A 24,409-nucleotide genomic window follows, 5' to 3' on the forward strand; every position below is an offset into this window, starting at 1 on the left:
GCTAGATTGTTGAATTATAATTGAAAGAATCACAGCCCTGTCAATCTAGCACAAGGTTTCATAAAGTGCCTTGCAAAAGTATTCATCCCTCTTGGCATTTTTCCAATTTTGCATTCTTGAGGGAAAATCTTCCAGAGATTTGAGACTAGGGCGGAGGTTCACCTTCCAGCAGGACAATGACCCTAAGCATATTGCTAAAGCAACCTTAAGTGGTTTAAGGGGAAATATTTAAATGTCTTGCAATGGCCTAGTCAAAGCCCAGACCTCAATCCAATTGAGAATATGTGGTATGACTTAAAGATTGCTGTACACCAGCAGGACCCATCCAACTTGAAGGAGCTGGAGCAGTTTTGCCTTGAAGAATGGGCAAAAATCCCAGTGGCTAGACGTGCCAAGTTTACAGAGACATACCCCAAGAAACTTGCAGCTGAAATTGCTGCAAAAGGTGGCTCTACAAAGTATTGACTTTGGGGGAGTGAATAGTTATGTACGCTCAAGTTTTTGTTTTTTTGGTCTTATTTCTTGTTTGTTTCACAATAAAAAAATATTTTGCATCTTCAAAGTGGTAGTCATGTTGTGTAAATCAAATGATACAACTCCCCAAAAAATCCATTTTAATTCCAGGTTGTAAGGCAACAAAATAGGAAAAATGCCAAGCAGGGTGAATACTTTCGCAAGCCACTGTATGTATGGAGGTGTTTCATGAGTTTTAATGGGTCACCCCATCTAGGAAACCTGACCACACACACTACAATGACGTCACACTAACCCACAGCTATTTGGTCATACACAGAACACATTCAGGAGAAACCAAATAACTTTTGTTGTGCATGGGTTGCAAAATTACCATAGTTCAGTACAATCTAACGAAAATGTACCACTACACCTGATGTCCCACTAATGCTGACATCACCCTGCTTTCTGAATTGACTGGAATTGAAATGGAATTGTCCCCAGCCCTGAGGCATATAGACCTATATTACGGGAGTGGGAAAAGCTCTTACGTATCGGCTATGATAGGATGACATTGGCTGAGAAGCCCAGCCCACTTTCACTTTCTCCTGTTTCGTCCACATCTATCCCCCTCTCTCCACATCATTAACCATTCAAACCAGGTAGAGCAGCGGAAGCCAACCCACGTCTGGCCGGTCGTCCCTTTCCGCTGCAATTTGTGTGTGTGTGAGCGCAGCGAGCTAACGAGGATTGTGTGAGTCCTCGCCAAGGATTAGCGGGGTTGGTTCGTCCTCAGTAACATTAGAGACAGTGTCGCGGCAGCTGCAGTTAAATCAAAGGCTTTAGCTCGCTTTGTTGGATGGTAACCGTTTAATATCCCTCTCTCTCCACTGTAATAGCTGCTGTCAATGCAGCTGAAGACTCGCCTTTTCGTCGCATAGGTTACACGAGGACATTTGGGGTTTAATTTTTCCGAACGGAATTATAAATGGTAAATCGATGTGTATATTAAAATAGAGGTGGTGTGCTATATGTGAATTATAACCGTTTATAAGAGTAATAACAGTGTAAATGCATATTTCAAAGCAGCTATCTATTCTGTACCCTATGTAGTTTATTGGATAATAGCAGCGATATTCAGCAGCCATTGATCGCCACTAGGAATGCAGTCAATTGCCACAACACAGTCAGTCCACTACGCTACTATTGAATAGGATTATTTTATCTTCAGTGGCAGATTCATTAAACTGCAAAACGAATAGACAGCAGTTCATCGGTTTATTAATGGTGTGTGTGTTTTTTCAGTCGGACCTCGTCAGAATGATGCACTGAAGAAGGAATAGGCTACGTGCAAGCGTCTGTCCAGAGGCTGCAGTATAGCTGAGGGATTGCGGTGCAAAGTTTTTTTTTACGGTTTCACCGTCTAACATCAGTGGTTGGCTATAAAGGGAGAATCGTGAATCTCGATCCCCCTGCGCTCGGCGGAGACATAATGGCCACTCTACTGCGTAAAATCGGTCTGATTCGTCTTCACGACCGGGACACAGAGGACCCCAAGCATCACCAGGGCTCGCTAAAGGGGACCAAGGGGAACACCAAGAACAACGCCAAGCAGCACTCTCAGACCACCAACGAGACCAACAACCTCCTCAGCACCCCCGAGATAAAAGCGAAGAAGCTGGATCAGCACAGCAGCAAGGACAAACCGTCCGTAAAGGATAAGCAACAGGCCAAGGACACCAAGGAGAAACAGCAGATGGGAGGCGGAGGAGGAGGAGGTGGGATCGGGGTTGGGAAATCAGCGACCAGTGCCTCGATACCACCACTAGCCCCTCACCGGCAGCACTGCACCCAAGTCCGGACGAGAAGACTCATGAAGGAACTCCAGGAGATCCGGCGGTTGGGAGACAACTTTATAACGGTCGAGCTGGTCGACGACAACCTATTTGACTGGAACGTCAAGCTCCACCAGGTAGACAAAGACTCGGCGCTGTGGCAGGACATGAAAGAAACGAACACCGAGTTCATACTGTTGAATGTCTCTTTCCCCGACAATTTCCCCTTCTCCCCGCCTTTCATGCGGGTGCTCACCCCCCGGTTGGAAAACGGGTACGTGCTGGATGGCGGAGCGATATGTATGGAGCTGTTAACCCCCCGCGGATGGTCCAGCGCCTACACAGTGGAAGCCGTGATGAGGCAATTTGCCGCAAGTCTCGTAAAAGGACAGGTGAGGATCTATTTGTTTTATTAATGCATGGGTCTCTATCCCCCAGTCCCTTGTGCGTGTTGTTTTGAAACACGAGACGCAGTGGACAGTAAAGTCTTGGTGTTGAATGTTGACACTTGACACTCATGCGTCATGCGCAATGTTTAGTGTAACCGTACTGCGTAAAAGCTGTCAATGTAGTAGCTTACCCGTGTTCATATCTGCCAAACTGTGTTGAATCGGAATGTTGTTTTATTGTGATACAGATCTCATATTGGGAGACCTATTTCTCTCCCCCGTCTCAGAGAGAGAGAGAGCGAAGGAGAGAGAAGCAGAAATCTATCTACACATTTTAGACGTGATTAATCTTTAGCTGTGACATTACAGCCGCCATTTCGCAGCTGTGCTCTGAATGTTCTCTACTCTGTGTGAGATTCATATTCATCCTCCTACCTCCTCATCGGAATGCATCATCCTTTATCACCTCCAGAAATCCTCACCGTTAGTGGGGAAAATAAATGTCTAACATAGAATGACAAGGTCACTCCATATCATTTGATAAATGGCGAGATATGGAATAGGTGAGCATGGGAGTTTAATTTCGTAATTTATCTTGTTTGGTAATATAATTTATTATTTTTTGTGGTTCATTTTAGTCACAACACTTCTCAATTGACAGTAGGTCAACCAATCAGCTGAGCCGCCCGACTTGTTAGCCACCTTTTTGCATCATTTCTTTGAACCATACAATTATTTAATTCATCATCGATCCAGGGAGCTCTAACAGTTCTCACGGGTAGTTTCTTAACAGGTGCATTTGTGCATGACAAGAGGAACTTATGTAAAAATATCAAGGACCCCCCCTCCCCTCCAGCGGCATAAGAGGGGTTTATTTTTTACTTTTACTTTTTAGTTGCAGTTGAAGGTTGCAAGTGACATCATCAAGCAACTTTGCTGTTACATGAAGCAACTCAAACCCGATTAAAATTGCATGCAGCAGCCAATCAAATTGAAGCTGCTTGTTTGAGAATTCTAAACTCACTCCATGTCATCTGCTTCATTACATTGTGGTTTCACAAAGTATTTGTTTATCCAACCGTTTGGTTATTGTAACAGGAAGCATATAAAATAACTGCAGCCTGTATAATTTAGCTAGGTAGCCAAAATGACATTGCAAACACATCACAGCTCGCTAGCTTGCAATGAGCTAACCAGGCAAGCAATGAAATAAACTAGCTATCATAGTTAATGGTGGACAATTTCATTGGAAACTGGTCAGTTGAAGTTGATTCACTTAGCAATTACATTTATTGACTGCTAAACCATGTACAATCATTTTTATACATCTCCTGTATAAAAGTGTCTTGATCTGTCAATCATGATCATGGGTTGTGCTGCTCAGCACTGACAGCTGTGTTGACATGACAACCGGGTCGGAATCCCGAACCTTCGAATGGATCATGTGACAAAAGTGTTGTTGCTTTTTATTTTTGTAGTAATTTTGACCCCTTTTTTGCCCCAATTTCACGATATCCAATCACTGCAACTCCCCAACGGGCTCGGGAGAGGCGAAGGTCAAGTCATGCATCCGATATCGGGATGTAAAGAGGCACCTAATCATGATGTCAATATAAATTACTGCATTGAGACCGCACTTGCTAGAAAGTAACAAAAAGCTAAACCAACAACCACACAAACTGAAATTAGAGGAAAATGAGGGAAAAAACAGCAACTTTTGTTTGATTTAGTGACTTTCTTGTTGGTGTGTGTGCCTGCTCGGCCGAGCTCAGCTGTGCCGCTTGCGGCTCCGCCTTAGCCGGCCGCTGCGTGTGTGTGCACCCATCACTTGTGCCCCTTCCCCCGCCTCTCAGTCCTCTCCAGCCTCTCGGTCTTCAGCAGCAAGTGAAGTGAATGTATTAATTTGGTTCCTTGTTGTTATCCTTCAAATATTATATTTTACTTTGGATAATTTATCATTGCATGAGCTCGGGCTCCCGAGTGGCGTAGCCGTCTAATGCACTGCATCTCAGTGCTAGAGGCGTCACTACAGACCTTGGTGAAATTCCAGGCTGTATCACAACCGGCCATGATTGGGAGTCCCATAGGGCGGCGCACAATTGGCCCAGCGTCGTCCAGGTTAGTGTCTGGCCGCGGTAGGCCGTCATTGTAAAAAATATTTTGTTCTTAACTTACTTACCTAGTTAAATAAAATAAATTGTCATGGGTGTGTGTACTGGTAGCAAAGTCAGGTGCAGGAGAGCAGAAAGTTGTGAACAGGCTCACACTTTATTATTGCAGGAGCAAACAGCAGACGGACGCAGCTGCGTCAAAACCTCCAGCAAAAATGGCAAAAGTGCAAAGCGCGAAAACAGTCACAAAAGCTATAGTTTACCAAATAAACACACTTCGTGAAAATAAACACGGAACATGGAAAACCAGCCTGGCGCGTCACATAAAACACGTAACACAAAACACGGCCTCGGGGACGACCCGTAGGGCGAGGTGCAGGGCGATTTGCCGGAGACGGTGGAACTCCCGCAGCAGTTCGATGTCCAACACGTCCGCCACCGGAACCCAGCACCTCTCCTCCGGACCGTACCCCTCCCACTCCACGAGGTACTGTAGGCCCCTCTCCCGACACCTCGAATCCAGGATGGAACACACAGAGTACGCCAGGGCCCCCTTGATGTCCAGAGGGGGCGGAGGAACCTCCCGCACCTCAGACTTCTGGATCAGACCAGCCACCACCGGCCTGAGGAGAGACACATGGAACGAGGGGTTAATACGGTAATCGGGGGGAAGCTGTAACCTGTAACATACCTCGTTCACTCTCCTCAGGACTTAGAATGGCCCCACAAACCGCGGGCCCAGCTTCCGGCAGGGCTTCGGGTCGAGAGCCAGACCCGGTCCCCCGGTACGAACACCGGGGCCTCACTGCGGTGACGGTCTGTGCCCACTTTCTGGCGCAGCACGGCGTGCTGAAGGTGGACATGAGCAGCGTCCCATGTCTCCTCCGCGCGCCGGAACCAGTCGTCCACCGCATGAGCCTCGGTCTGACTCTGATGCCAAGGAGCCAGAACCAGCTGATACCCCAATACACACTGGAAGGGGGTGAGGTTAGTGGAGGAGTGGCGGAGTGAGTTCTGGGCCATCTCCGCCCAGGGCACAAACGCTGTCCTCTCCCCCAGCCGGTCCTGGCAATAGGACCTCAGAAACCTACCCACATCCTGGTATACTCTCTCCACCTGCCCGTTACTCTCGGGGTGAAAACCTGAGCTAAGGCTGACCGAGACCCCCAGACGTTCCATGAACACCTTCCAGACCCTCAACATGAACTGGGGACCCCGATCAGACACTATATCCTCAGGCACCCCGTAGTGCCGTTAAAACCTCTTAAGCCTACCCCTTACTTTTTCGAACATTCTGTTAAAAATCGCGCAACATTTCAGCATCCTGCTACTCATGCCAGGAATATAGTATATGCATATGATTAGTATGTGTGGATAGAAAACACTCAGACGTTTCTAAAACTGGTTAAATCACGGCTGTGTCTATAACAGAACGTGTGTTTCGTCGAAAAGCGCAAGGAAAACTGATCACCAAAAAGTGGGAAAAATATCAATGCGCCACTTGCATGTATTGTCTATAGCACAGCAAATTAGATGGGGCCGAGATTGCAAGTCCTACAGCTTCCACACGATGTCGCCAGTCTTGGCAATTGCCTGGGAGTTGTTCTTTGGTCAAACGAGGAAGAGAGACCCCATTCCATCCGGTCTCCGACAGGAAGTTTTGGAAGAGAGATTTCCGACCATGATTTGAAGACGTGGAGCTATTGAATACACATCGCCCCGTGATCAATTTGATAGATTATTAACGTTTACTAATACCTAAAGTTGGATTACAAAAGTATTTCAAAGTGTTTTGTGAAAGTTTATCGTCGACTTTTTTAATTTAAAAAAATTACGTTGCGTTTTGAAACAGTGTTTTTTTCGATTTAATCGAAAAAAAGACCCAATAGTGATGTTTATGGGACATATAGGAGTGCCAACAAAGAAGCTCGTCAAAGGTAATGAATGTTTTATATTTTATTTCTGCTATTTGTGTGGCGCCGGCTACGCTAATTCTTTTGTTTACGTCGCCTTCAGGTATTTCGGGGTGTTGCATGCTATCAGATAATAGCTTCTCATGCTTTCGCCGAAAAGCATTTTAATAATCTGACTTGTTGGCTAGATTGACAACGAGTGTAGCTTTAATTCAGTACCCTGCATGTGTGTTTTAATGAACGTTTGAGTTTTAACGAGTGCTATTAGCATTTGGCGTAGCGCATTTGCATTTGCTGATGGCTAGATGGGACGTCTGTGTGTCGGGTGGGCTTAAGAGGATTTATTAAGACTTGTGTCAACAAGGCCTCCGCAGTCTGTATGGCCGTAGGGAGACCGGGCAAAGGGAGGAGATGACAGGACTTAGAAAAACAATACCACACAATGACATAGGGGGAACAGAGGAATATATATACACAATGTGATTAGGGAATGTAAACCAGGTGTGCGGGGAACAAGACAAAACAAATGAAAAATGGAGCGGCGATGGCTAGAAGGCTGGTGACGTCGACCGCCGAACGCCGCCCAAACAAGGAGAGGAGCCGACTTCGGTGGAAGTCGTGACATAAATAGAAAACATGAGAGACAGCATAAATTGGCATCAACTAGCAACAAATTCAGCAACCAACAACTACTTTCCTTGGAAAATTGTTGGCAACACTGGCAGCATCTTCCGACAACGTAACGTGATGAACATTAATTTTTCTGGTCCTTCAACAATGTTGCAGTCATGTCGCATGTGGTGCTATGCTGTCAAAACGTCCTACATGTTTCTAGTTTAACCAGCTGTTTTCAGACACTGATACTCTTGAATTTGGTTGTTATATTGGCAGATTTGCTAGCAACAAACTATTTCACTTTAGCTAGCTTCTACTTTAGCTAGCTTCTGCAAAGTGTTTCATTTGCAATGCAATCTCCTCGACTACTGTAATGAACAGTGTCCTGACGAGGTAGCAAATGTTCAAAACCAGGCATTGTTATGGTCAGATGTATCCAAATAGATGTTGCTACAAAACAGATGTTGCTAAACAAACGTGAATGCTCCTACTTTGCTGGCTCAGGTTGACGTAACTGTGTTAGCGGAGTTGGCTAGTTAGCTAGCGACCGTTGGCTGGCAACGGAACATAAAAAACGAACGATGTACATATAGAAATAACAAAAATAATTAACAACTGGTGATAGAACAAAGTGGAAAGAGGAGAAAGTATGAATTCATTATCAAAATGAAAATATACCCGAAAACATGTTATTTTTGCAGGTATATGTGTGCTTTAGTATTGTTTTCTTTGGCAACTGTGGTATAAGCGGGATAAACGCCTCCGTTCTGTACATTACCTTGGAAAATGAACTCTGTGTCATCTATTATTTCCAAGGTTATTTACAGAACATCGGCGTTTATCCCTTACTCTGTGTGTACAAAACCTTAAGAACACCTTCCTAATATTGAGTTGCACCCCCTTTGCCCTCAGAACAGCCTCAATTCGTCAGGGCATGTATTCTACAAGGTGTCGAAAGCGTTCCACAGGGATGCTGGCCCATGTTGACTCCAATGCTTCCCACAGTTGTGTCAAGTTGGCTGGATGTCCTTTGGGTGGTGGGCCATTCTTAATACACACGGGAAACGGTTGAGTGTGAAAAACCCAGCAGCATTGCAGTTCTTGACAAACTTAAAACATTGCACCTGACACCTATTACCACCCTCAGAATAGCACACATACACAATCCATGTCTCATCAACAAACAAATCTTTAACCCCCCCTTAATCTACACTGATTGAAGTGGATTTACAAGTGACATCAATAAGGGATCATAGCTTTCACCTGGATTCACCTGGTCAGCCTATGTCACGGAAAGAGCCAGTGTTCTTATTGTTTTGTACACTCAGTGTAGTATCATTTCAAATGATATAGTTACATTGACACATATGATGTGGTCACAACCGTAAATGCATGGGCAATGTAAAGAACACCTGTTACGGTTTTCTTCGGGTGAAAGCGAGTCGGACCAAAATGCAGCGTGGTTAATTCGATACATCTTTAATGAAGATGAAACACGAAACAATACATAAAACAATAAACGTAACGTGAAAACCGAAACAGCCTAAACTGGTGCAAACTAACACAGAGACAGGAACAATCACCCACGAAACACTCAAAGAATATGGCTGCCTAAATATGGTTCCCAATCAGAGACAACGATAAACACCTGCCTCTGATTGAGAACCAATTCAGACAGCCATAGACTATGCTAGAAAACCCCACTAAGCCACAATCCCAAATCCTACGAAAAACCCCAATGGTTCTGGCAGATCCTGGCTGACTGGCTGCTCCATGCTGACTGGCGGCTCTGGCTGCTCCATGCTGACTGGCTGCTCCATTCTGACTGGCGGCTCTGGCTGCTCCATGCTGACTGGCGGCTCTGGCTGCTCCATGCTGACTGGCGGCTCTGGCTGCTCCATGCTGACTGGCGGCTCTGACTGCTCCATACAGACTGGCAGCTCTGGCGGCTCCTTGCAGACTGGCAGCTCTGGCGGCTCCTTGCAGACTGGCAGCTCTGGCGGCATCCTGCAGACTGGCAGCTCCTTGTAGACTGGCAGCTCCTTGCAGACTGGCAGCTCCTTGCAGACTGGCAGCTCTGAACAGACGGGAGACTCCGGCAGCGCTGTAGAGGCGGAAGGCTCTGGCAGCGCTAAACAGGCGGGAGACTCCGACAGCGCTGTAGAGGAGGAAGGCTCTGGCAGCGCTGAACAGGCGGGAGACTCCTGCAGTGCTGTAGAGGAAGGCTCTGGCAGCACTGGACCGGCGAGGCGCACTGTAGGCCTGATGCGTGGTGCTGGCACTGGTGGTACTGGGCCGAGAACACGCACAGGGAGCCTGGTGCGGGGAGCTGCTACCGGAGGGCTGGGGTGTGGAGGTGGTACTGGATAGACCGGACCGTGCAGGCGCACTGGAGCTCTTGAGCACCGAGCCTGCCCAACCCTACCTGGTTGAATGCTCCCGGTGGCCCTGCCAGTGCGGCGAGGTGGAATAGCCCGCACTGGGCTATGCAGGCGAACCGGGGACACCGTGCGCAAGGCTGGTGCCATGTAAGCCGGCCCAAGGAGACGCACTGGAGACCAGATGCGTAGAGCCGGCTTCATGGCACTTGGCTCGATGCTCACTCTAGCCCGGCCGATACGCGGAGCTGGAATGTACCGCACCGGGCTATGCACCCGCACTGGAGACACCGTGCACACCACAGCATAACACGGTGCCTGCCCGATCTCTCTATTCCCCCGGTAAGCACAGGGAGTTTGCGCAGGTCTCCTACCTGGCGTAGCCATACTCCCTGTGAGCCCCCCCCAATACATTTTTGGGGCTGACTCTCGGGCTTCCTTGCCAGCCGTGTTCCCCCATATCGCCGGCTCCTCTCTCCGGCTGCCTCTGCTCTCCTAGCTGCCTCCACCTGTTCCCATGGAAGGTGATCCTTTCCCGCCAGGATCTCCTCCCAGGTGTAGCAACCCTTGCCGTCCAATACATCGTCCCATGTCCATTCCTCTTTGCGCCGCTGTTGCTGTTGCCCGTTACCACGCCGCTTGGTCCTGTTGTGGTGGGTGATTCTGTTACGGTTTTCTTCGGGTGAAAGAGAGTCGGACCAAAATGTAGCGTGGTTAATTCGATACATCTTTAATGAAGATGAAACACGAAACAATACAAAAACAATAAACGTAACGTGAAAACCGAAACAGCCTAAACTGGTGCAAACTAACACAGAGACAGGAACAATCACCCACGAAACACTCAAAGAATATGGCTGCCTAAATATGGTTCCCAATCAGAGACAACGATAATCACCTGCCTCTGATTGAGAACCAATTCAGACAGCCATAGACTATGCTAGAAAACCCCACTAAGCCACAATCCCAAATCCTACGAAAAACCCCAATACTAAACACACCACATAATAAACCCATGTCACACCCTGGCCTGACCGAAATAATAAAGAAAACACAAAATACTAAGACCAGGGCGTGACACCCAAAGAGATCCATAGCAAAGACATCAATAATCTAGATTGGTGTTGGTTACATCATCTCAAATATTTAATTTTACTTAATATATTTGTCCCTAATGATGCATTGTGAGCAGCAGGCCCACCGCCTGAGGCCTTAGGCCTGTGAAGGAGACTCAACTATCATGGCTGCTACTGGAAATGCTCTCCTGGGGAATTGGTGATCATTATTCTGCTTCAAGGGGGACATTTTTGCCTTCAGAATGCAGTTAAATGCTGCTCAATCAATCACATGCACAAACACAGTAGCCTACACACACACACACACACACACACACGCATCTTGATTAGCAGTTAGTTTTTTCCATCTTATCTGTGATTACACTGATGGGGTGATATTAAAAGGGAGACAGAGCGTGTGAGAGAGAAAGAGAGAGAGCGAGAGCAGCTCTGCAGTCAGTGTACACTAATTACATCCCAGTGCCTTCCTCCTCCAGTTTGCTAATGAAAACAATATTGATTAATTATGCAAGTGTGAGCGTGCACATGCGTCTTTGCTTGTGCGTTTGTATGTGTATCCCGATTTCCCATGTGATTGGTTTGCCACATACCAAACGTGAAACTAACACAGTAATTCCTACTTGAATGCTACTAGTAATGCTACTCTGTGGTTCCCTGTGGTGGTTCTGCTTGAGAGAGAAATAATCACATCCAATAATAACTATCTCCTGCATGGGAGGATGATATAATTACTGAATAAAAAGACAATAGATTCCTATGGTTTCCCCATTGCTGTGTACTAGACTAGATTGAAGTTGAATGAAAAAAGTGCTGGTTCTTTAATTTTACAGTACCAGAGTTAATATCCAAGTGATTATTCTATAAGCGGTACTCAAGCAGTAGAAAATGTGAGGTGCACCACTCCAATTCAAGTACTGCATGGTCTTTAGGAGCGGTTTGGCCTTGTCTGATTATCAGTGTTATCATACATGTTATCACAGCTTTTTGGGTCAGTGGTCATGACCATGAACCTAACCACATCCAGAGAGGACCATTATTGAATTAAGACCAAATTTACTCTGAAATGTTTTACCTTTCTACACTTCATCTTTTGTCAGGAAGAGATTAGTAAAAGTCTATAAACAGTTTATAAACCCATACCCTCTATACATTTATTTGTATGTTGCACAACTACAGAAAATGAACTATAATAGGTGTAAACTACATATAAACCTATTACAAACCCTTTTTTAAATACAGTACCAGTCAAAAGTTTGGACATTCAAGGATTTTCCTTGAATGAGTAGGTCTGTCCAAACTTTTGACTGGTACTGTATTTAAAAAAGGGTTTGTAATAGGTTTATATGTAGTTTACACCTATTATAGTTCAGGAAAATCCTTGAATGAGTAGGTCTGTCCAAACTTTTGACTGGTACTGTATTTATAAAGGGTTTGTAAAGTGAATACATCAACATTATGAAATAACAAATATGGAATCATGTAGTAACCATAAAAGTGTTAAATACAAAATATATGTAATATTTTAGATTTTTCGAAATAGCAACCCTTTGCCTTCATGACAGCTTTGTACACTCTTGGCATTCTCTCAACCAGCTTCACCTGGAATGGTTTTCCAACAGTCTTGAAGGAGTTCCCACATATGCTGAGCGCTTGTTGGCTGCTTTTCCTTCACTCTGCGTTCCAACTCATCCTAAAGCATCTCAATTGGGTTGAGGTCGGGTGATTGTGGAGGCCAGGTCATCTGATGCAGCACTCCATCACTCTCCTGAAGGTGTGTTGGGTTGAAAACAAATTATAGTTCACTAAGCGCAAACCAGATGGGATGGCGTATCGATGCAGAATGCTGTGGTAGCCATGCTGGTTAAGTGTGCCTTGAATTCTAAATAAATCACTGACAGTGTCACCAGCAAAGCACCCCCACATCATCACACCTCCTCCTCCATGTTTCACGGTGGAAACCGCATATGCGGAGATCATCCATTCACCTACTCTGCGTCTCACAAAGACACGTCGGTTGGAACAAAAAATCTCAAATTTGGACTCATCAGATCAAAGGACAGATTTCCACCAGTCTAATGTCTCTTCTTATTGGTGTCCTTTAGTAGTGATTTCTTTGCAGCAATTCGACCATGTAGGTCTGATTCACACATTATTCTCTGAACAGTTGATGTTGAGATGTTTTTGTTACTTGAACTCTGTGAAGCATTTATTTGAGCCTCAATTTCTGAGGAAGGTAACTCTAATAAACTCTGGGTCTTCCCTTCATGTGTCGGTCCTCATGAGAGCCATTTTCATCATTGCGCTTGATGGTTTTTGCGACTGCACTTGAAGAAATTTTCAAAGTTCTTGAAATGTTCCACATTGACTGACCTTCTTGTCTTAAAGTAACGATGGACTGTTGTTTCTCTTTGCTTATTTGAGCTGTTCTTGCCATAATTTGGACTTAGACTTTTACCAAATAGGGCTATCTTCTGTATTCCACCCCTACTTTGTCAAAACACAACTGATTGGCTCAAACGCGTTAAGAAGGAAAAAAATTCAACAAATTAACTTTTAACAATTGTTAATTGAAATGCATTCCTGGTGACTACCTCATGAAGCTGGTTGAGAGAATGCCAAGACTGTGCAAAGCTACTTTGAGAAATCGCAAATAAAAAATATATTTTGATTTATTTAACACTTTCTTGGTTACTACATGATTCCATATGTGTTATTTCATAGTTGTGATGTTTTCACTATTATTATACAATTTAGAAAATAGTAAAAATAAAGAAAGACCCTTGAATGAGTAGGTGTGCAAACTTTTCACTGGTACTGTATATTTGCATGTTGCACAAGCTACACACAATCAGACATGATGTGTTGACATCACATCACGTCATATTGCAATTCCAGTATATCTGTTTGCATATTGCACATTAATCTCCACAGTCAACAACAAGTCTTCAGTGATATGTTGTTGTGTTGATAATATGTCCACCTCTCCAGTCCCATAGCATGTTTATTCATCTTGATCCTGTTCTCTGGCACATGTAGCCAGGTGTTATGCAATCATCCCAGGTTCAAATCCTCTTCCCAAGATGCACTGGGGCACTGAGCGGAGCGCCGCCTGGCCCATTGACTGATCTCCATTCACAAGATTACCCATCAACCACTTCACTTCACACAACGGACAAGTGTGTGTCCCACTGGACGTGAGCAAGCGAGGGAGGGAAGGCTGAAGTGAACTAGATAAACAATGACAGACTACTGCAGTGTACAGCCTCAACACACTCTGGATGCAAATACAACCTCACCAAGACATCCGCACACACGTACGCAAACACACACACCTGTCCTCTCTCTGACCCCCTCCCCCCTAACATTAGAGAGTTAATTAAAGCTCAATTTTCACTTTTTAATTCTCAAATCAAAGAGCTTTTAGAAAGGCTGCCCATTTACCTCACTGAGCTCATGAGTTCACTGAGCTCTCTCTCTCTCTCTCTCTCTCTCTCTCTCTCTCGCTGTTATTTCTGTCTCGTTAAGCGTCTGCCTGGACATGCCCTAAGGCAGGAATTAGTTATTTCTGTCCCTAGTCTGTCCACACACACCACCACTGCACCCTGTCCCCTGGCAAACATAGGCACCCTGGCAAGGGGGAAGTTAATACCCAGTGCACAGGTCAGACAGGGGACGGAAATAATCGTCACACAGCTAAGGGGAAGGAAATAACCGCTGTGGTGGCTAGAGGGACGGAAATAATCGTTGCACGTTAATGGAGTGTGCTGACCGATGGAGTGATATTGTTGATTGATGCAATGTAAACCACATGGTAGTCAGTCTCTACATTGCTCTCTTCCAGGCAAGGTGGATTAGGGGAAATAAGGCCTAGCTCTTAAATGGCTGTGATATCCAGTTTAATTCAATCAGTGCAAGACAATTCAGGAAATTGGCTCAAATTTAATTGGTTAATTGGTCATAATTGATGAGATTTTAGAGTTTCTGCTGTGCGTACGTGCGTGTATGTGTGTGTGTATTGTAATTGGTCTAATAATGGGTGTGTGTTAATCCACTGGCCAGTCTCCCTGTCAGTCATCTATGTATATAGAAATCCGTGGTTGTAACAGCGGCAACTGGCACATAATATAATATTATTCAGACAGATGGACAGGATTATACCTAGCTAATGATAAGGGAGGCAAGCAGTTGACCTTTCACCTCTCAGGAAGGGGTCCTAGGTTTCATGAACTCAGTGATTTATTCATAAGAAGGTTGTGTCTGTCTCGACGACTGAAGTCTTTTCTGGATTCCTCTGCCTTGTAAAATACCAAACATTTCTTTCACTTTTCCAGTCATTCTAGTCGTTTTGAGAGAAAAGGGTGGCCATTACTGCTGACACAGTGTCTTGAGTGAGCATATCAATAGTCTATGGGAGACTCTCAATTGCATACTCATTGCGTCCTCTCTCCTCTCAAAAAAAAACATTGGATGAGAAAGTCAGAGGTCCCTCCCCTCTGACCTTCTCCTTCAATGGGTTTTGAGAAAGAGGCGAAGAGAGAGGAGAGAGAGGACGCGAGGAGCATGCAATTGAGATACTCCCTATAGTGGGCCTACCACTCTAACTTTTGAGACACAGCCTTAGTCCCGAGCTGATGATCCTCCTGTTCTTATTATGTTCCTGTTCTAATCTGTCTGAGTCACTTAGTCTCATTAACCAGCTCAGTCAGACATGGAAACTGTGTTGCTAATCACCTGACCACTCAGCATTTTGATCTCATCCTACTCACCCCCAGCATCCTCAAGACACAAAATGGCCGACCAGACACACAAGCTCTTCATTTGACACAAAAATGTCTGTATCTGAAACAATCTCAAGTTCTACATGAAGTGCAACACTTCTGACCAGAAATGACATCCTAAGGTAATGAACAATATAAGGAATAGGGTGCCATTTCAGATGCAGACAGAGTCAGCATCGTGCACTACTTTTCACCAGAGCCAAAAGGAGATTTCATTGATCCCTATGACCCAAAATGACGTCTAGACACAGGAGCCGCTCGTTTAATACATACATTTTTTATGTGGTTTAAGTGTGACCAATGGAAACTGATTTACCATTGTGGTGGCAAGGAGCCATTCTGGCCTGTGTTTTCTCAGCACTTCTCTCTCTCTCTCTTTTTCTCCATGCCTGTGTGTACGTGGGTGTGTGAGTTGACTCTCCGACACGTTATGCTCCAGAGGTGAATCATAAATTAGATGATGTCATTTAAAACAATACACGATGCCTCCAAAGGCAGAATCAGCCGTGCATCTTATATTAGCTTTAGTATGCCCCTTATTGTGCCACTGAGGCTAAATATTCACATTTTTAAGATAAAGTCAGGGACTTTATGTTGTGTTATTTTGTTCTCCCACCCACACAATGCTCTTTAGAGAAGACTGAGCCACTGTTGCTAAGAGATCGATGAGCTTTAGTGTCACATGCACCGCCTACACTCTCTCTTTCCTTTTTCTTCTCTCCCACATATATTATTAGCCTTTGTGTGCGAGGAAAATACAGTTGTTGCTCTTTTATTACCAAGATGGAAGATGGTGGTTGGGTGAAAATACTTGAGGTGTTGAATGCAGATGTAATGTACTCATTATCTATCTCTCTTTCTCTATAGTATCAGTGATTGGTTGAGGCAAAGAATTATGTAAATACTGTACTAATCATGTCTCTCCCTCTCTCTCCCTTTCTCTCTCCGTAGGGGCGTATCTGCAGGAAAGCAGGGAAGTCCAAGAAGGCTTTTAGCCGCAAAGAGGCAGAGGCCACCTTTAAGAGTCTGGTGAAGACCCACGAGAAGTACGGCTGGGTCTCCCCCCCTGTGTCTGACGGCTGAGGAAAGAGGTTGGCCATGACGCTAGCTAGCCATGCTAACCACGACACACCACGCTAATTCAACTCCTCCTCCTTCTTGACACTACAGCTCCACCGCTCCAGTTGTTTTGTTTTTAGTTTTTGTTGTTTCAATCACCTCACTGAAACTCTTCAGAAAAATGAACAAACGAACGCTCGTCATCGAGGTCTACTTTTTCACTTTGCCGATCATTGCCATCATCAAGTCGTCATTTCTCCACATCCCTCCAGCGCTGCACTCCTCTGTCCCTCGTTCCCTCCCTCCTTCACTTTCTCTTTCTCTCCCTTCGGCTGAGTAGAGGGTTCAGAGTGAGGTGTGTCTGTCAGTGGAGGGTGTGTCAGTGGAGTGTGTGTCACAGCGGGCCATGGATTGGGTTTCCGACACACACACACCCACACACACTGAGGGACATTCAGACAGACTGTGTGTGGATCTACGGGTTAAGACTGTGAAAGACTACTGCGAAGAGAGCGATGTATTCTCCTCTCCAACCTTTACCCCACCTTCCCTGCTCACCTTCCCTCCTCTTCTCCTCTCATCCTTCTCTCCAAGCTGACACCACACTGCACTGAACTGTAGTCAAACTTTCCATCCCCTCTGCCTGCTTGATCATTTACCTACAAACCAGCCTGTTGACGTTTAATAGACTGGCTGTGCAGGACAGCAACTCACGCATTCACCCCTTCCTTTTCTCTTCTTTTTCTCTCTGTTCCTTTCTTTTCCTTTTGACTGTGCTGTTTTTCACAGTTCAATGCAACATGAAGATTGTAATGTATGTAGAGCTGTGCTCTCTATCTCTCTATCGTCCGTTCTCCTCTCTCTCATTCTCTCCCTCTTTGTGGCTAAATTTAGACCTCACTGTGTTGCATACATGGTTATTGATTTCTAATGGAGAAAAAACATCACTTGTTTTATACCCAGAGACTCTGTACGATGAAGAGAATGGCAGTCAACTACAGCGCTCTCTCTCTCTCCCCTCTCTCTCTCTCTCTACTCTTTCTAGCTCTCTCTTAATCTCTCTCACCTCTCACTCTCTCTCTCTCTCTCGTCATATTATCATGTGTAGGAGAAGACCAGCAGCTATAATTCCCATGATTTAGATACCAGATGGTCGAGCTAATAACCAGGCACATGAAGGGAGTGTGTGCTTTCATGCATGTGTGTGTCTCAACATGGCTTTTCATTGTGTTCCTATGTGATGGGAACTGTACTATGCTGATCTCTTTACCGTCAGTATGCCAGTAATGGTATTAGTACATTATTACTGTATGGAGATGTTGTTACAGGGGTAATGATGATGATGTCCTGACCAGAGGAAATGATCATCTCTACTAGTTCCCCATGGGATTGTACACCACACACTTCAGAGTGGCTATTTTGCATTGGCACATCACACACACACTCCTCAACATTTAGCGCTGATATTCATATGTGCACGCACGCACACACACACACACACGATACCCCTAAATGAGGATGGACAAAGCAGAGCCCTGGTGAGGATGGAGTGGTGGAATAATAAACGAGTGTCCTCTGAGAGATGAGTGTGTCTCAGTGAGCTCCTGATTGATGTCTGGATTAGAGGGAGGAAGAGAGGGAACACGGGAGGCAGAGGAAGAGAGAAGGGTGCGTGGCAAGCTTTGATGTTTCCCGCCGGCTTCTCAAAATGTCAGCTGGAATCCAAAATGGCTGAAGAGAAGCGTGTGTGTGTGTGTGTGTGTTTCATAACAATTACACACACACACACTCTCTCTCTAGCCTCCAAGTCCCTCCTATGCCGTGCATTATATGTGTGGCTGTGAATGAGCACTACAGAGAGATAGCTGCTAATTGCGGTGAAATTTGAACAGAGAGACAGAGTTGTCTGATGAATAACTAGTGAGAGTAATACCATCATATGTCCTGCTCTGCTCACTCACTCACTCACTCACTCACACACACACACACACACACCCAACTCTGCTCTGACATTCTGTCACTCTCACTTCCCGGAGCTCCACACATCAAATTTTTTGCTTTACATTGTGTGTAAGGCAATGTTCATACAGCATGTTCTTATACAGTATGTTCCTCATCAGGGGGGATGACATGTGTGTGAGAGGGGTTGCTTGCTGTGTCTGTGATGCTCCCTTGGGGAAAGTTACAGAAATCACCATCTGGTATCTAATCATGGGAAAGGGTAGGTTTCAAAATGGTACCCTACTGTAATACCCATCTAGTGCACTACTTTTGACTAGAGCCCTATGTAGGGAATAGGGTGCCATTTGGGATGAGGCATAAGTCAATGCTGATGATGGTCTTCTCTCTTCTTTTGTGGGCAGTGAAGTCAGGGTTGGCTGTGGGTGTTTCACTGGGCGTTACGATGAGAGGAGAAATCTACTGTAAAGTGAACAATTAATAGAAGATGAAATATCTCCAAATTGGGTGTTTGCTGGTTTGAAAAGTATCATTTTGTGATATAGTTTAGATCGGTAGTTTGCAGACACTAACTGAGTGAATCGATTCTGTATTATATCTGCATGTGGTAAGTGATTGGTAGCTAGCTATCTTTTTTTCAAGAAAAGCAACGGAAAAAACGAAGTCGGGGTAAAAAACAAACAGTAAAATGCTTCTCTTCTCTTGTTCTCTTGATTTCTGTTTTCTGTATGTATATTTTTCTTTCCGACTACCCTAAAAAAATACTGTCACGTTGTGTTCTCTGAATGTTTGTGTTTTAATTTATTTGTGGTTTGCCAAAATGAAGATTTTGAAGCATGTCGCAGGTATTGTCACAGAAAAAGAGAAAAATAAATCCGAACTAAGAATGATGATGTGTATCTGTGTCAGAAGGGTGTTCAGGTGTATATTTTGTGGGAGACTTTCAAGGAACCAGATTAAGAAGGACTAGATAATGATGTCATAAAGCCCCAACATTCTCCAGGAAGTAATCTGTCACAAGGAGCAGAATTCTATGGAGCTCAATGGAACTGAAGGATCAATCAACTCTTGGCTCTCACATGTATTTCCTACTCTCCTCTGTGATATCACCAATGTCCATCCTTCTTTCTCTGGTTCCGGACTGCGTTACTGCTTGGGTAGAAGTTGGCCTTAGACACAGATCTAGGATCAGCTTACCCTGCCTAAACCCTAACCATTAGAGTGGAATGTGCAAATATGTTTCTAGATCAGTTTCTATGAGCAACTTCACCCTACTCCCGACTGAAGTGTGTAGTCCAGCCCGAGGTCAACGGTTCAAAAGGTGAAAGGTCGTTGCAAGACCAAACAGGAATGTGCAATAAAAGTTACGGCTTATTGAAACTGACGAATGGACCTGGTTTTGTTTGCATTCCCTCACATGATACACAAACATTTATCTATTTATCTCTTCTCTATCCAAGATCTTTGCTGTTTTTCATGTCATCATGACCAAACTAGAGTTGTGAGACATCTATCTGTTCAATGTCCAAGATCTTAGTTTTTTCTTCCCCTAACCACAGAGTTAGAGGTATTCTGGAGTAGTTTGAGTACATTGAATTAATAGTGGTTAACTGAGGCACAGCTAACTGTTTCCAATGTTAGGGTCTCTTTACCGAGCAATACTACGCATTTATTAAGCATTGACTTGTTTTCACCTGTTTTTCAGAGTGAAAGGTTCTTCCTTAAGAAGTCAACTGTTACTTAGTGCTACATACATTTTCTGTGTTATCTCTTGGCTTCTGTTGTGCTCCAGTTTCATATGAAAACACAGTATCTTTCTACATTGTCTCAGATTCCATTAGCTGGTTCCAGTCTGAAGTGTTATCAGGTCTGGTTCAAGTGATATCAGAAGAGAACAGAACGTTCTTTATGATCTCTACTTGTCCTCTACTTGAGTGGGCACATTATTCTGTTCACGTTACTGTCTGTCCTTGCTTTCATCCTCTGTGAGTGTGTGTGTGTGTACGCGTGCGAGTGTGTGTACGCATACGAGTGTGTGTGTGCATGCGCACCCTATGTCTCTACAGTCACTCAAACACTGTAGCCATTAATACCACTTCATCATCTCACTATTGAGGGGGAAATAGATGTGACAGAGTGGTGTTTATATCCCCACCGATTCACCACCCTCTACAACACAACACATAGAAGTACTGTCAATTACCTTGACCCAGAAAAGACAAGAAGGAACCACTAATTAGGGGTAAAACATTTAGTAAAAAGACAAAAGGCTATCAAGGAAATATTGCAGTTTTTCAATGGTTCTCTATCTAAGGAATGCCCAAGGGCCCAAGGAATACCCAAGGAATGCCCAAAGCCCAAGGTAAACTTCAGAATACATACACAACCAGTGAAGTGGCTCAGGTCTATAGCTGACCCAGTGGACTGAGAGGGTGTTGAGTTAGGGAGGTTGAGAACAGGAGGGAGAGGAGGACGAGGTGCAGCACAGGGAGATAGTTTGACAGAGTGGATGAGTAATAGCTTCGTACTGCACTAATACATCATTTTAATGGATGACTATCTGGAATGGAAGACTATATCTTAAGGACTGCTGGTGTTGGACTGCCTTTATGTGTGTGTGTGTGTGTGTGTGTGAGACTCATGTGTGGGTTACGCAGAGTTCAGCACGTCAAGGTCTAACTGATATAGTGTTATTTGATCCCCGAGCACACTTGTTTTTGTCTTTCTATTACCACTTAATTATATACAGTACCAGTCAATAGTTTGGACACAACTACTGAAGGGGGTTTCTTTATTTTTGCTATTTTCTACATTGTAGAATAATAGTGAAGACATCAAAACTATGAAATAACACATATGGAATCATATAGTAACCAAAAACGTTTTAACCAAATTAAAATATATTTGAGATTTGAGATTCTTCAAAGTAGCCACCCTTTGCCTTGATGACAGTTTTGCGCACTCTAGGCATTCTCTCAACCAGCTTCACCTGGAATGATTTTCCAACAGTCTTGAAAGAGTTCCCACTTACAGTATGCTGAGCACTTGTTGGCTGCTTTTCCTACACTCTGCAGTCCAACTCATCCCAAACCATCTCAATTGGGTTGAGGTCAGGTGATTGTGGAGGCAAGGTCCTCTGATGCAGCACTCCATCACTCTCCTTCTTGGTCAAATAGCCCTTACACAGCCTGGAGGTGTGTTGGGTCATTGTCCTGTTGAAAATCAAATTATAGTCCCACTAAGCCCAAACCAGAAGGGATGGCAAATCGCTGCAGAATGCTGTGGTAGCCATGCTGGTTAAGTGTGCCTTGAATTCCAAAGAAACCCCAGACAGTGTCACCAGCAGAGCACCCCCACACCATCACACTTCCTCCTCCATGGTTCGCCTACTCTGTGTCTCACAAAGACATGGCGGTTGGAACCAAACATCTCAATTTGGACTCATCAGACTGAAGGACAGATATCCACAGGACTAATGTTCATTGCTTGTGTTTCTTCAAGCAAGTCTCTACTTCTTATTGGTGTCCTTTAGTAGTGTTTTTTTTTTGCAGCAATTTGACAATGAAGGCCTGATTCACACAGTCTCCTCTGAACAGTTGATGTTGAGATGTGTCTGTTGAACTCTATGAAGCGTTTATTTAGGCTACAATTTCTGAGGCTGGTAACTGTAATGAACTTATCCTCTGCAGAAGAGGTAACTCTGGTTCTTCCTTTCCTGTGGCGGTGCTCACGAGAGCCAGTTTCATCATAGCGCTTGATGGTTTTTGCGACTGAACTTGAAGAAACATTCAGAGTTCTTGACATTTTCTGTATTGACATTTTCTGTATGTCTTAAAGTAATGATGGACTGTTGTTTCTCTTTGCTTATTTCAGCTGTTCTTGCCATAATATGGACTTGGTCTTCTACCAAATAGGGCTGTCTTCTGTATACCACCCTACCTTGTCACAACCCAACTGATTGGCTCAAACGCATTAAGAAGGAAAGAAATTCCACAAATTAACTTTTAAACAAGGCACACCTGTTCATTGAAATGCATTCCTGCTGACTACCTCATGAAGCTGGTTGAGAGAATGCCAAGCATGTGCAAAGCTCTCATCAAGGCAAAAGGTGGCTACTTTGAAGAATCTCAAATATATTTTGATTTGTTCATAGTTGTGATGTCTTCACTATTATTCTACAATGTAGAAAATAGCAGATATAAATAAAAGACCTTGAATGAGAATGTGTGTCCAAACATTTGACTGGTACTATATATATATATATATATAAACTTATATGACTTATCTCTCTGTATGACAACATACTGTGTTCACTAAAGAGGACACAACAATGCAAACAAAGCAAGACTTTAATGATTGTGATATTATTATATTATTCTACCCTACTGTCTGCCATGCTCTCACTCTCTTTTTGGGCTGTGGCTCTCTCACAATCGGAGAAAATACACACACACACCATGACGCACACCGAGGCTATCAAATGTCATTGACAAGGAACAAGCCCCACAAGAAGCACATAGAAAGCAACTATACAAACAGAGAGAGAGAGAGAAAGAGAGAAACAACGACTGAGAGAAAATTAGTGCGAGAGAGAGACACACAGAGACAGAGAGAGGGAAAGGCATCCCGTACTCCATCAGAATAGCATTATCTATGTATATTAGATGGGAGTAGCTGAGTGACTTTGCTGTTTCCTGGAGACTGCTGATGAGTCCTTTACAGCCAGCTGTGCCGGGTTGGATTGGCTCAGCTGAGGGGAGGTAGTCGATTGATTGTATTTATATATTGATTAATTTAATGGTGTTCAATTAAAGGTACACATAAAGTCAAGCCACTTGGGCAAGTCACCTATCACATGTCCTTTGAATAGAATATTTCAGTGCTCTGGAATTGCATCGGTTCCTTTGTGAAGAACATCTCGCTCTCAGTACATCTCATGTAGACTTCTGTCATCACAGTATATGACTATAGCTAAAATACACAGAGAATTCAATTCATTCTGGAATTACTGTACACATTTCATGAATTATAAATGAATACAATGGATGAATGACATGAAACATGATAAAAAGATACATGGATACCAGTAAATGATTGTTTAGATCAACCACTTACAGTGGGTATAGAAAGTCACCCCCCCTTTCAAAACATTCATCTTTTGTTGCCTTACAGCCTGAAATGAAAACACAAATGTAGACTTTTTCCGAATGTATTTACACACAGTAACCCACAATACTGAAGTGGGGAAAAAATCGAAAGAATTCTGACAATTCATTAAAAGTTAAACAGTAACAGTAGAAGCTTGCTAAGGTATAACCAACCACCTTCCAGATCACAAGTCAAGCTAATTGGCTTCAATCTGTGATCAATTGTAGTGACTTTGATTAGTTCAGAATAAAAGCAGTTGTTGATAGAAGACTCCACTGCTTAGTAGTGCAATTAAAAGCAAAGAATCCACTATGTGCAGAATGGTACTTTCACAAGATCTACGAGATAAAGTTGTGGAAAGGCACAAGTCAGGGGATGGAAATAAAAACATTTCAAATGCTTTGTCCCTCGGAGCACAGTTAAGACCATTATTAAGAAGTGGAAGCGTATGGCACCACCCAGACCCTGTATAGATCAGACTGTCCCTCCAAACTGGATGACCAGGCAAGGAGGAAACCGATCAGAGAGGCTACCTTCAAGCCAACGGCGAGTTTGAAGGTTTGCCTTTATGGCAAAGACTGGTCAATGTGTGTATGTGACTACAATATCACAAGTGCTCCACAAATCTGGCCTCTATGGGAGGGTGGAAAGAAAGAAACACTCCTCAAAAGAAGCCAATTCAAGTCTCATTTGAC

At 44.1% G+C, this 24,409-nt stretch overlaps 1 protein-coding gene across 1 annotated transcript; it reads left to right on the forward strand.

Annotated features, from left to right (window-relative positions):
- Positions 1-1,077: 1,077 nt before the first annotated feature.
- On the forward strand, positions 1,078-19,950 carry LOC109881131 (ubiquitin-conjugating enzyme E2Q-like protein 1). Its single transcript, XM_020473286.2, has 3 exons — positions 1,078-1,444; positions 1,759-2,680; positions 16,500-19,950. Exons 2-3 carry the CDS (start codon positions 1,946-1,948, stop codon positions 16,629-16,631), a joined length of 867 nt encoding a protein of 288 aa, XP_020328875.1. The 5' UTR covers positions 1,078-1,444; positions 1,759-1,945; the 3' UTR covers positions 16,632-19,950.
- The last annotated feature ends 4,459 nt before the right edge of the window (positions 19,951-24,409 follow it).

This window comes from Oncorhynchus kisutch, linkage group LG14 (genome assembly GCF_002021735.2).
Source record: "Oncorhynchus kisutch isolate 150728-3 linkage group LG14, Okis_V2, whole genome shotgun sequence".
Lineage (NCBI taxonomy): Eukaryota > Metazoa > Chordata > Actinopteri > Salmoniformes > Salmonidae > Oncorhynchus > Oncorhynchus kisutch.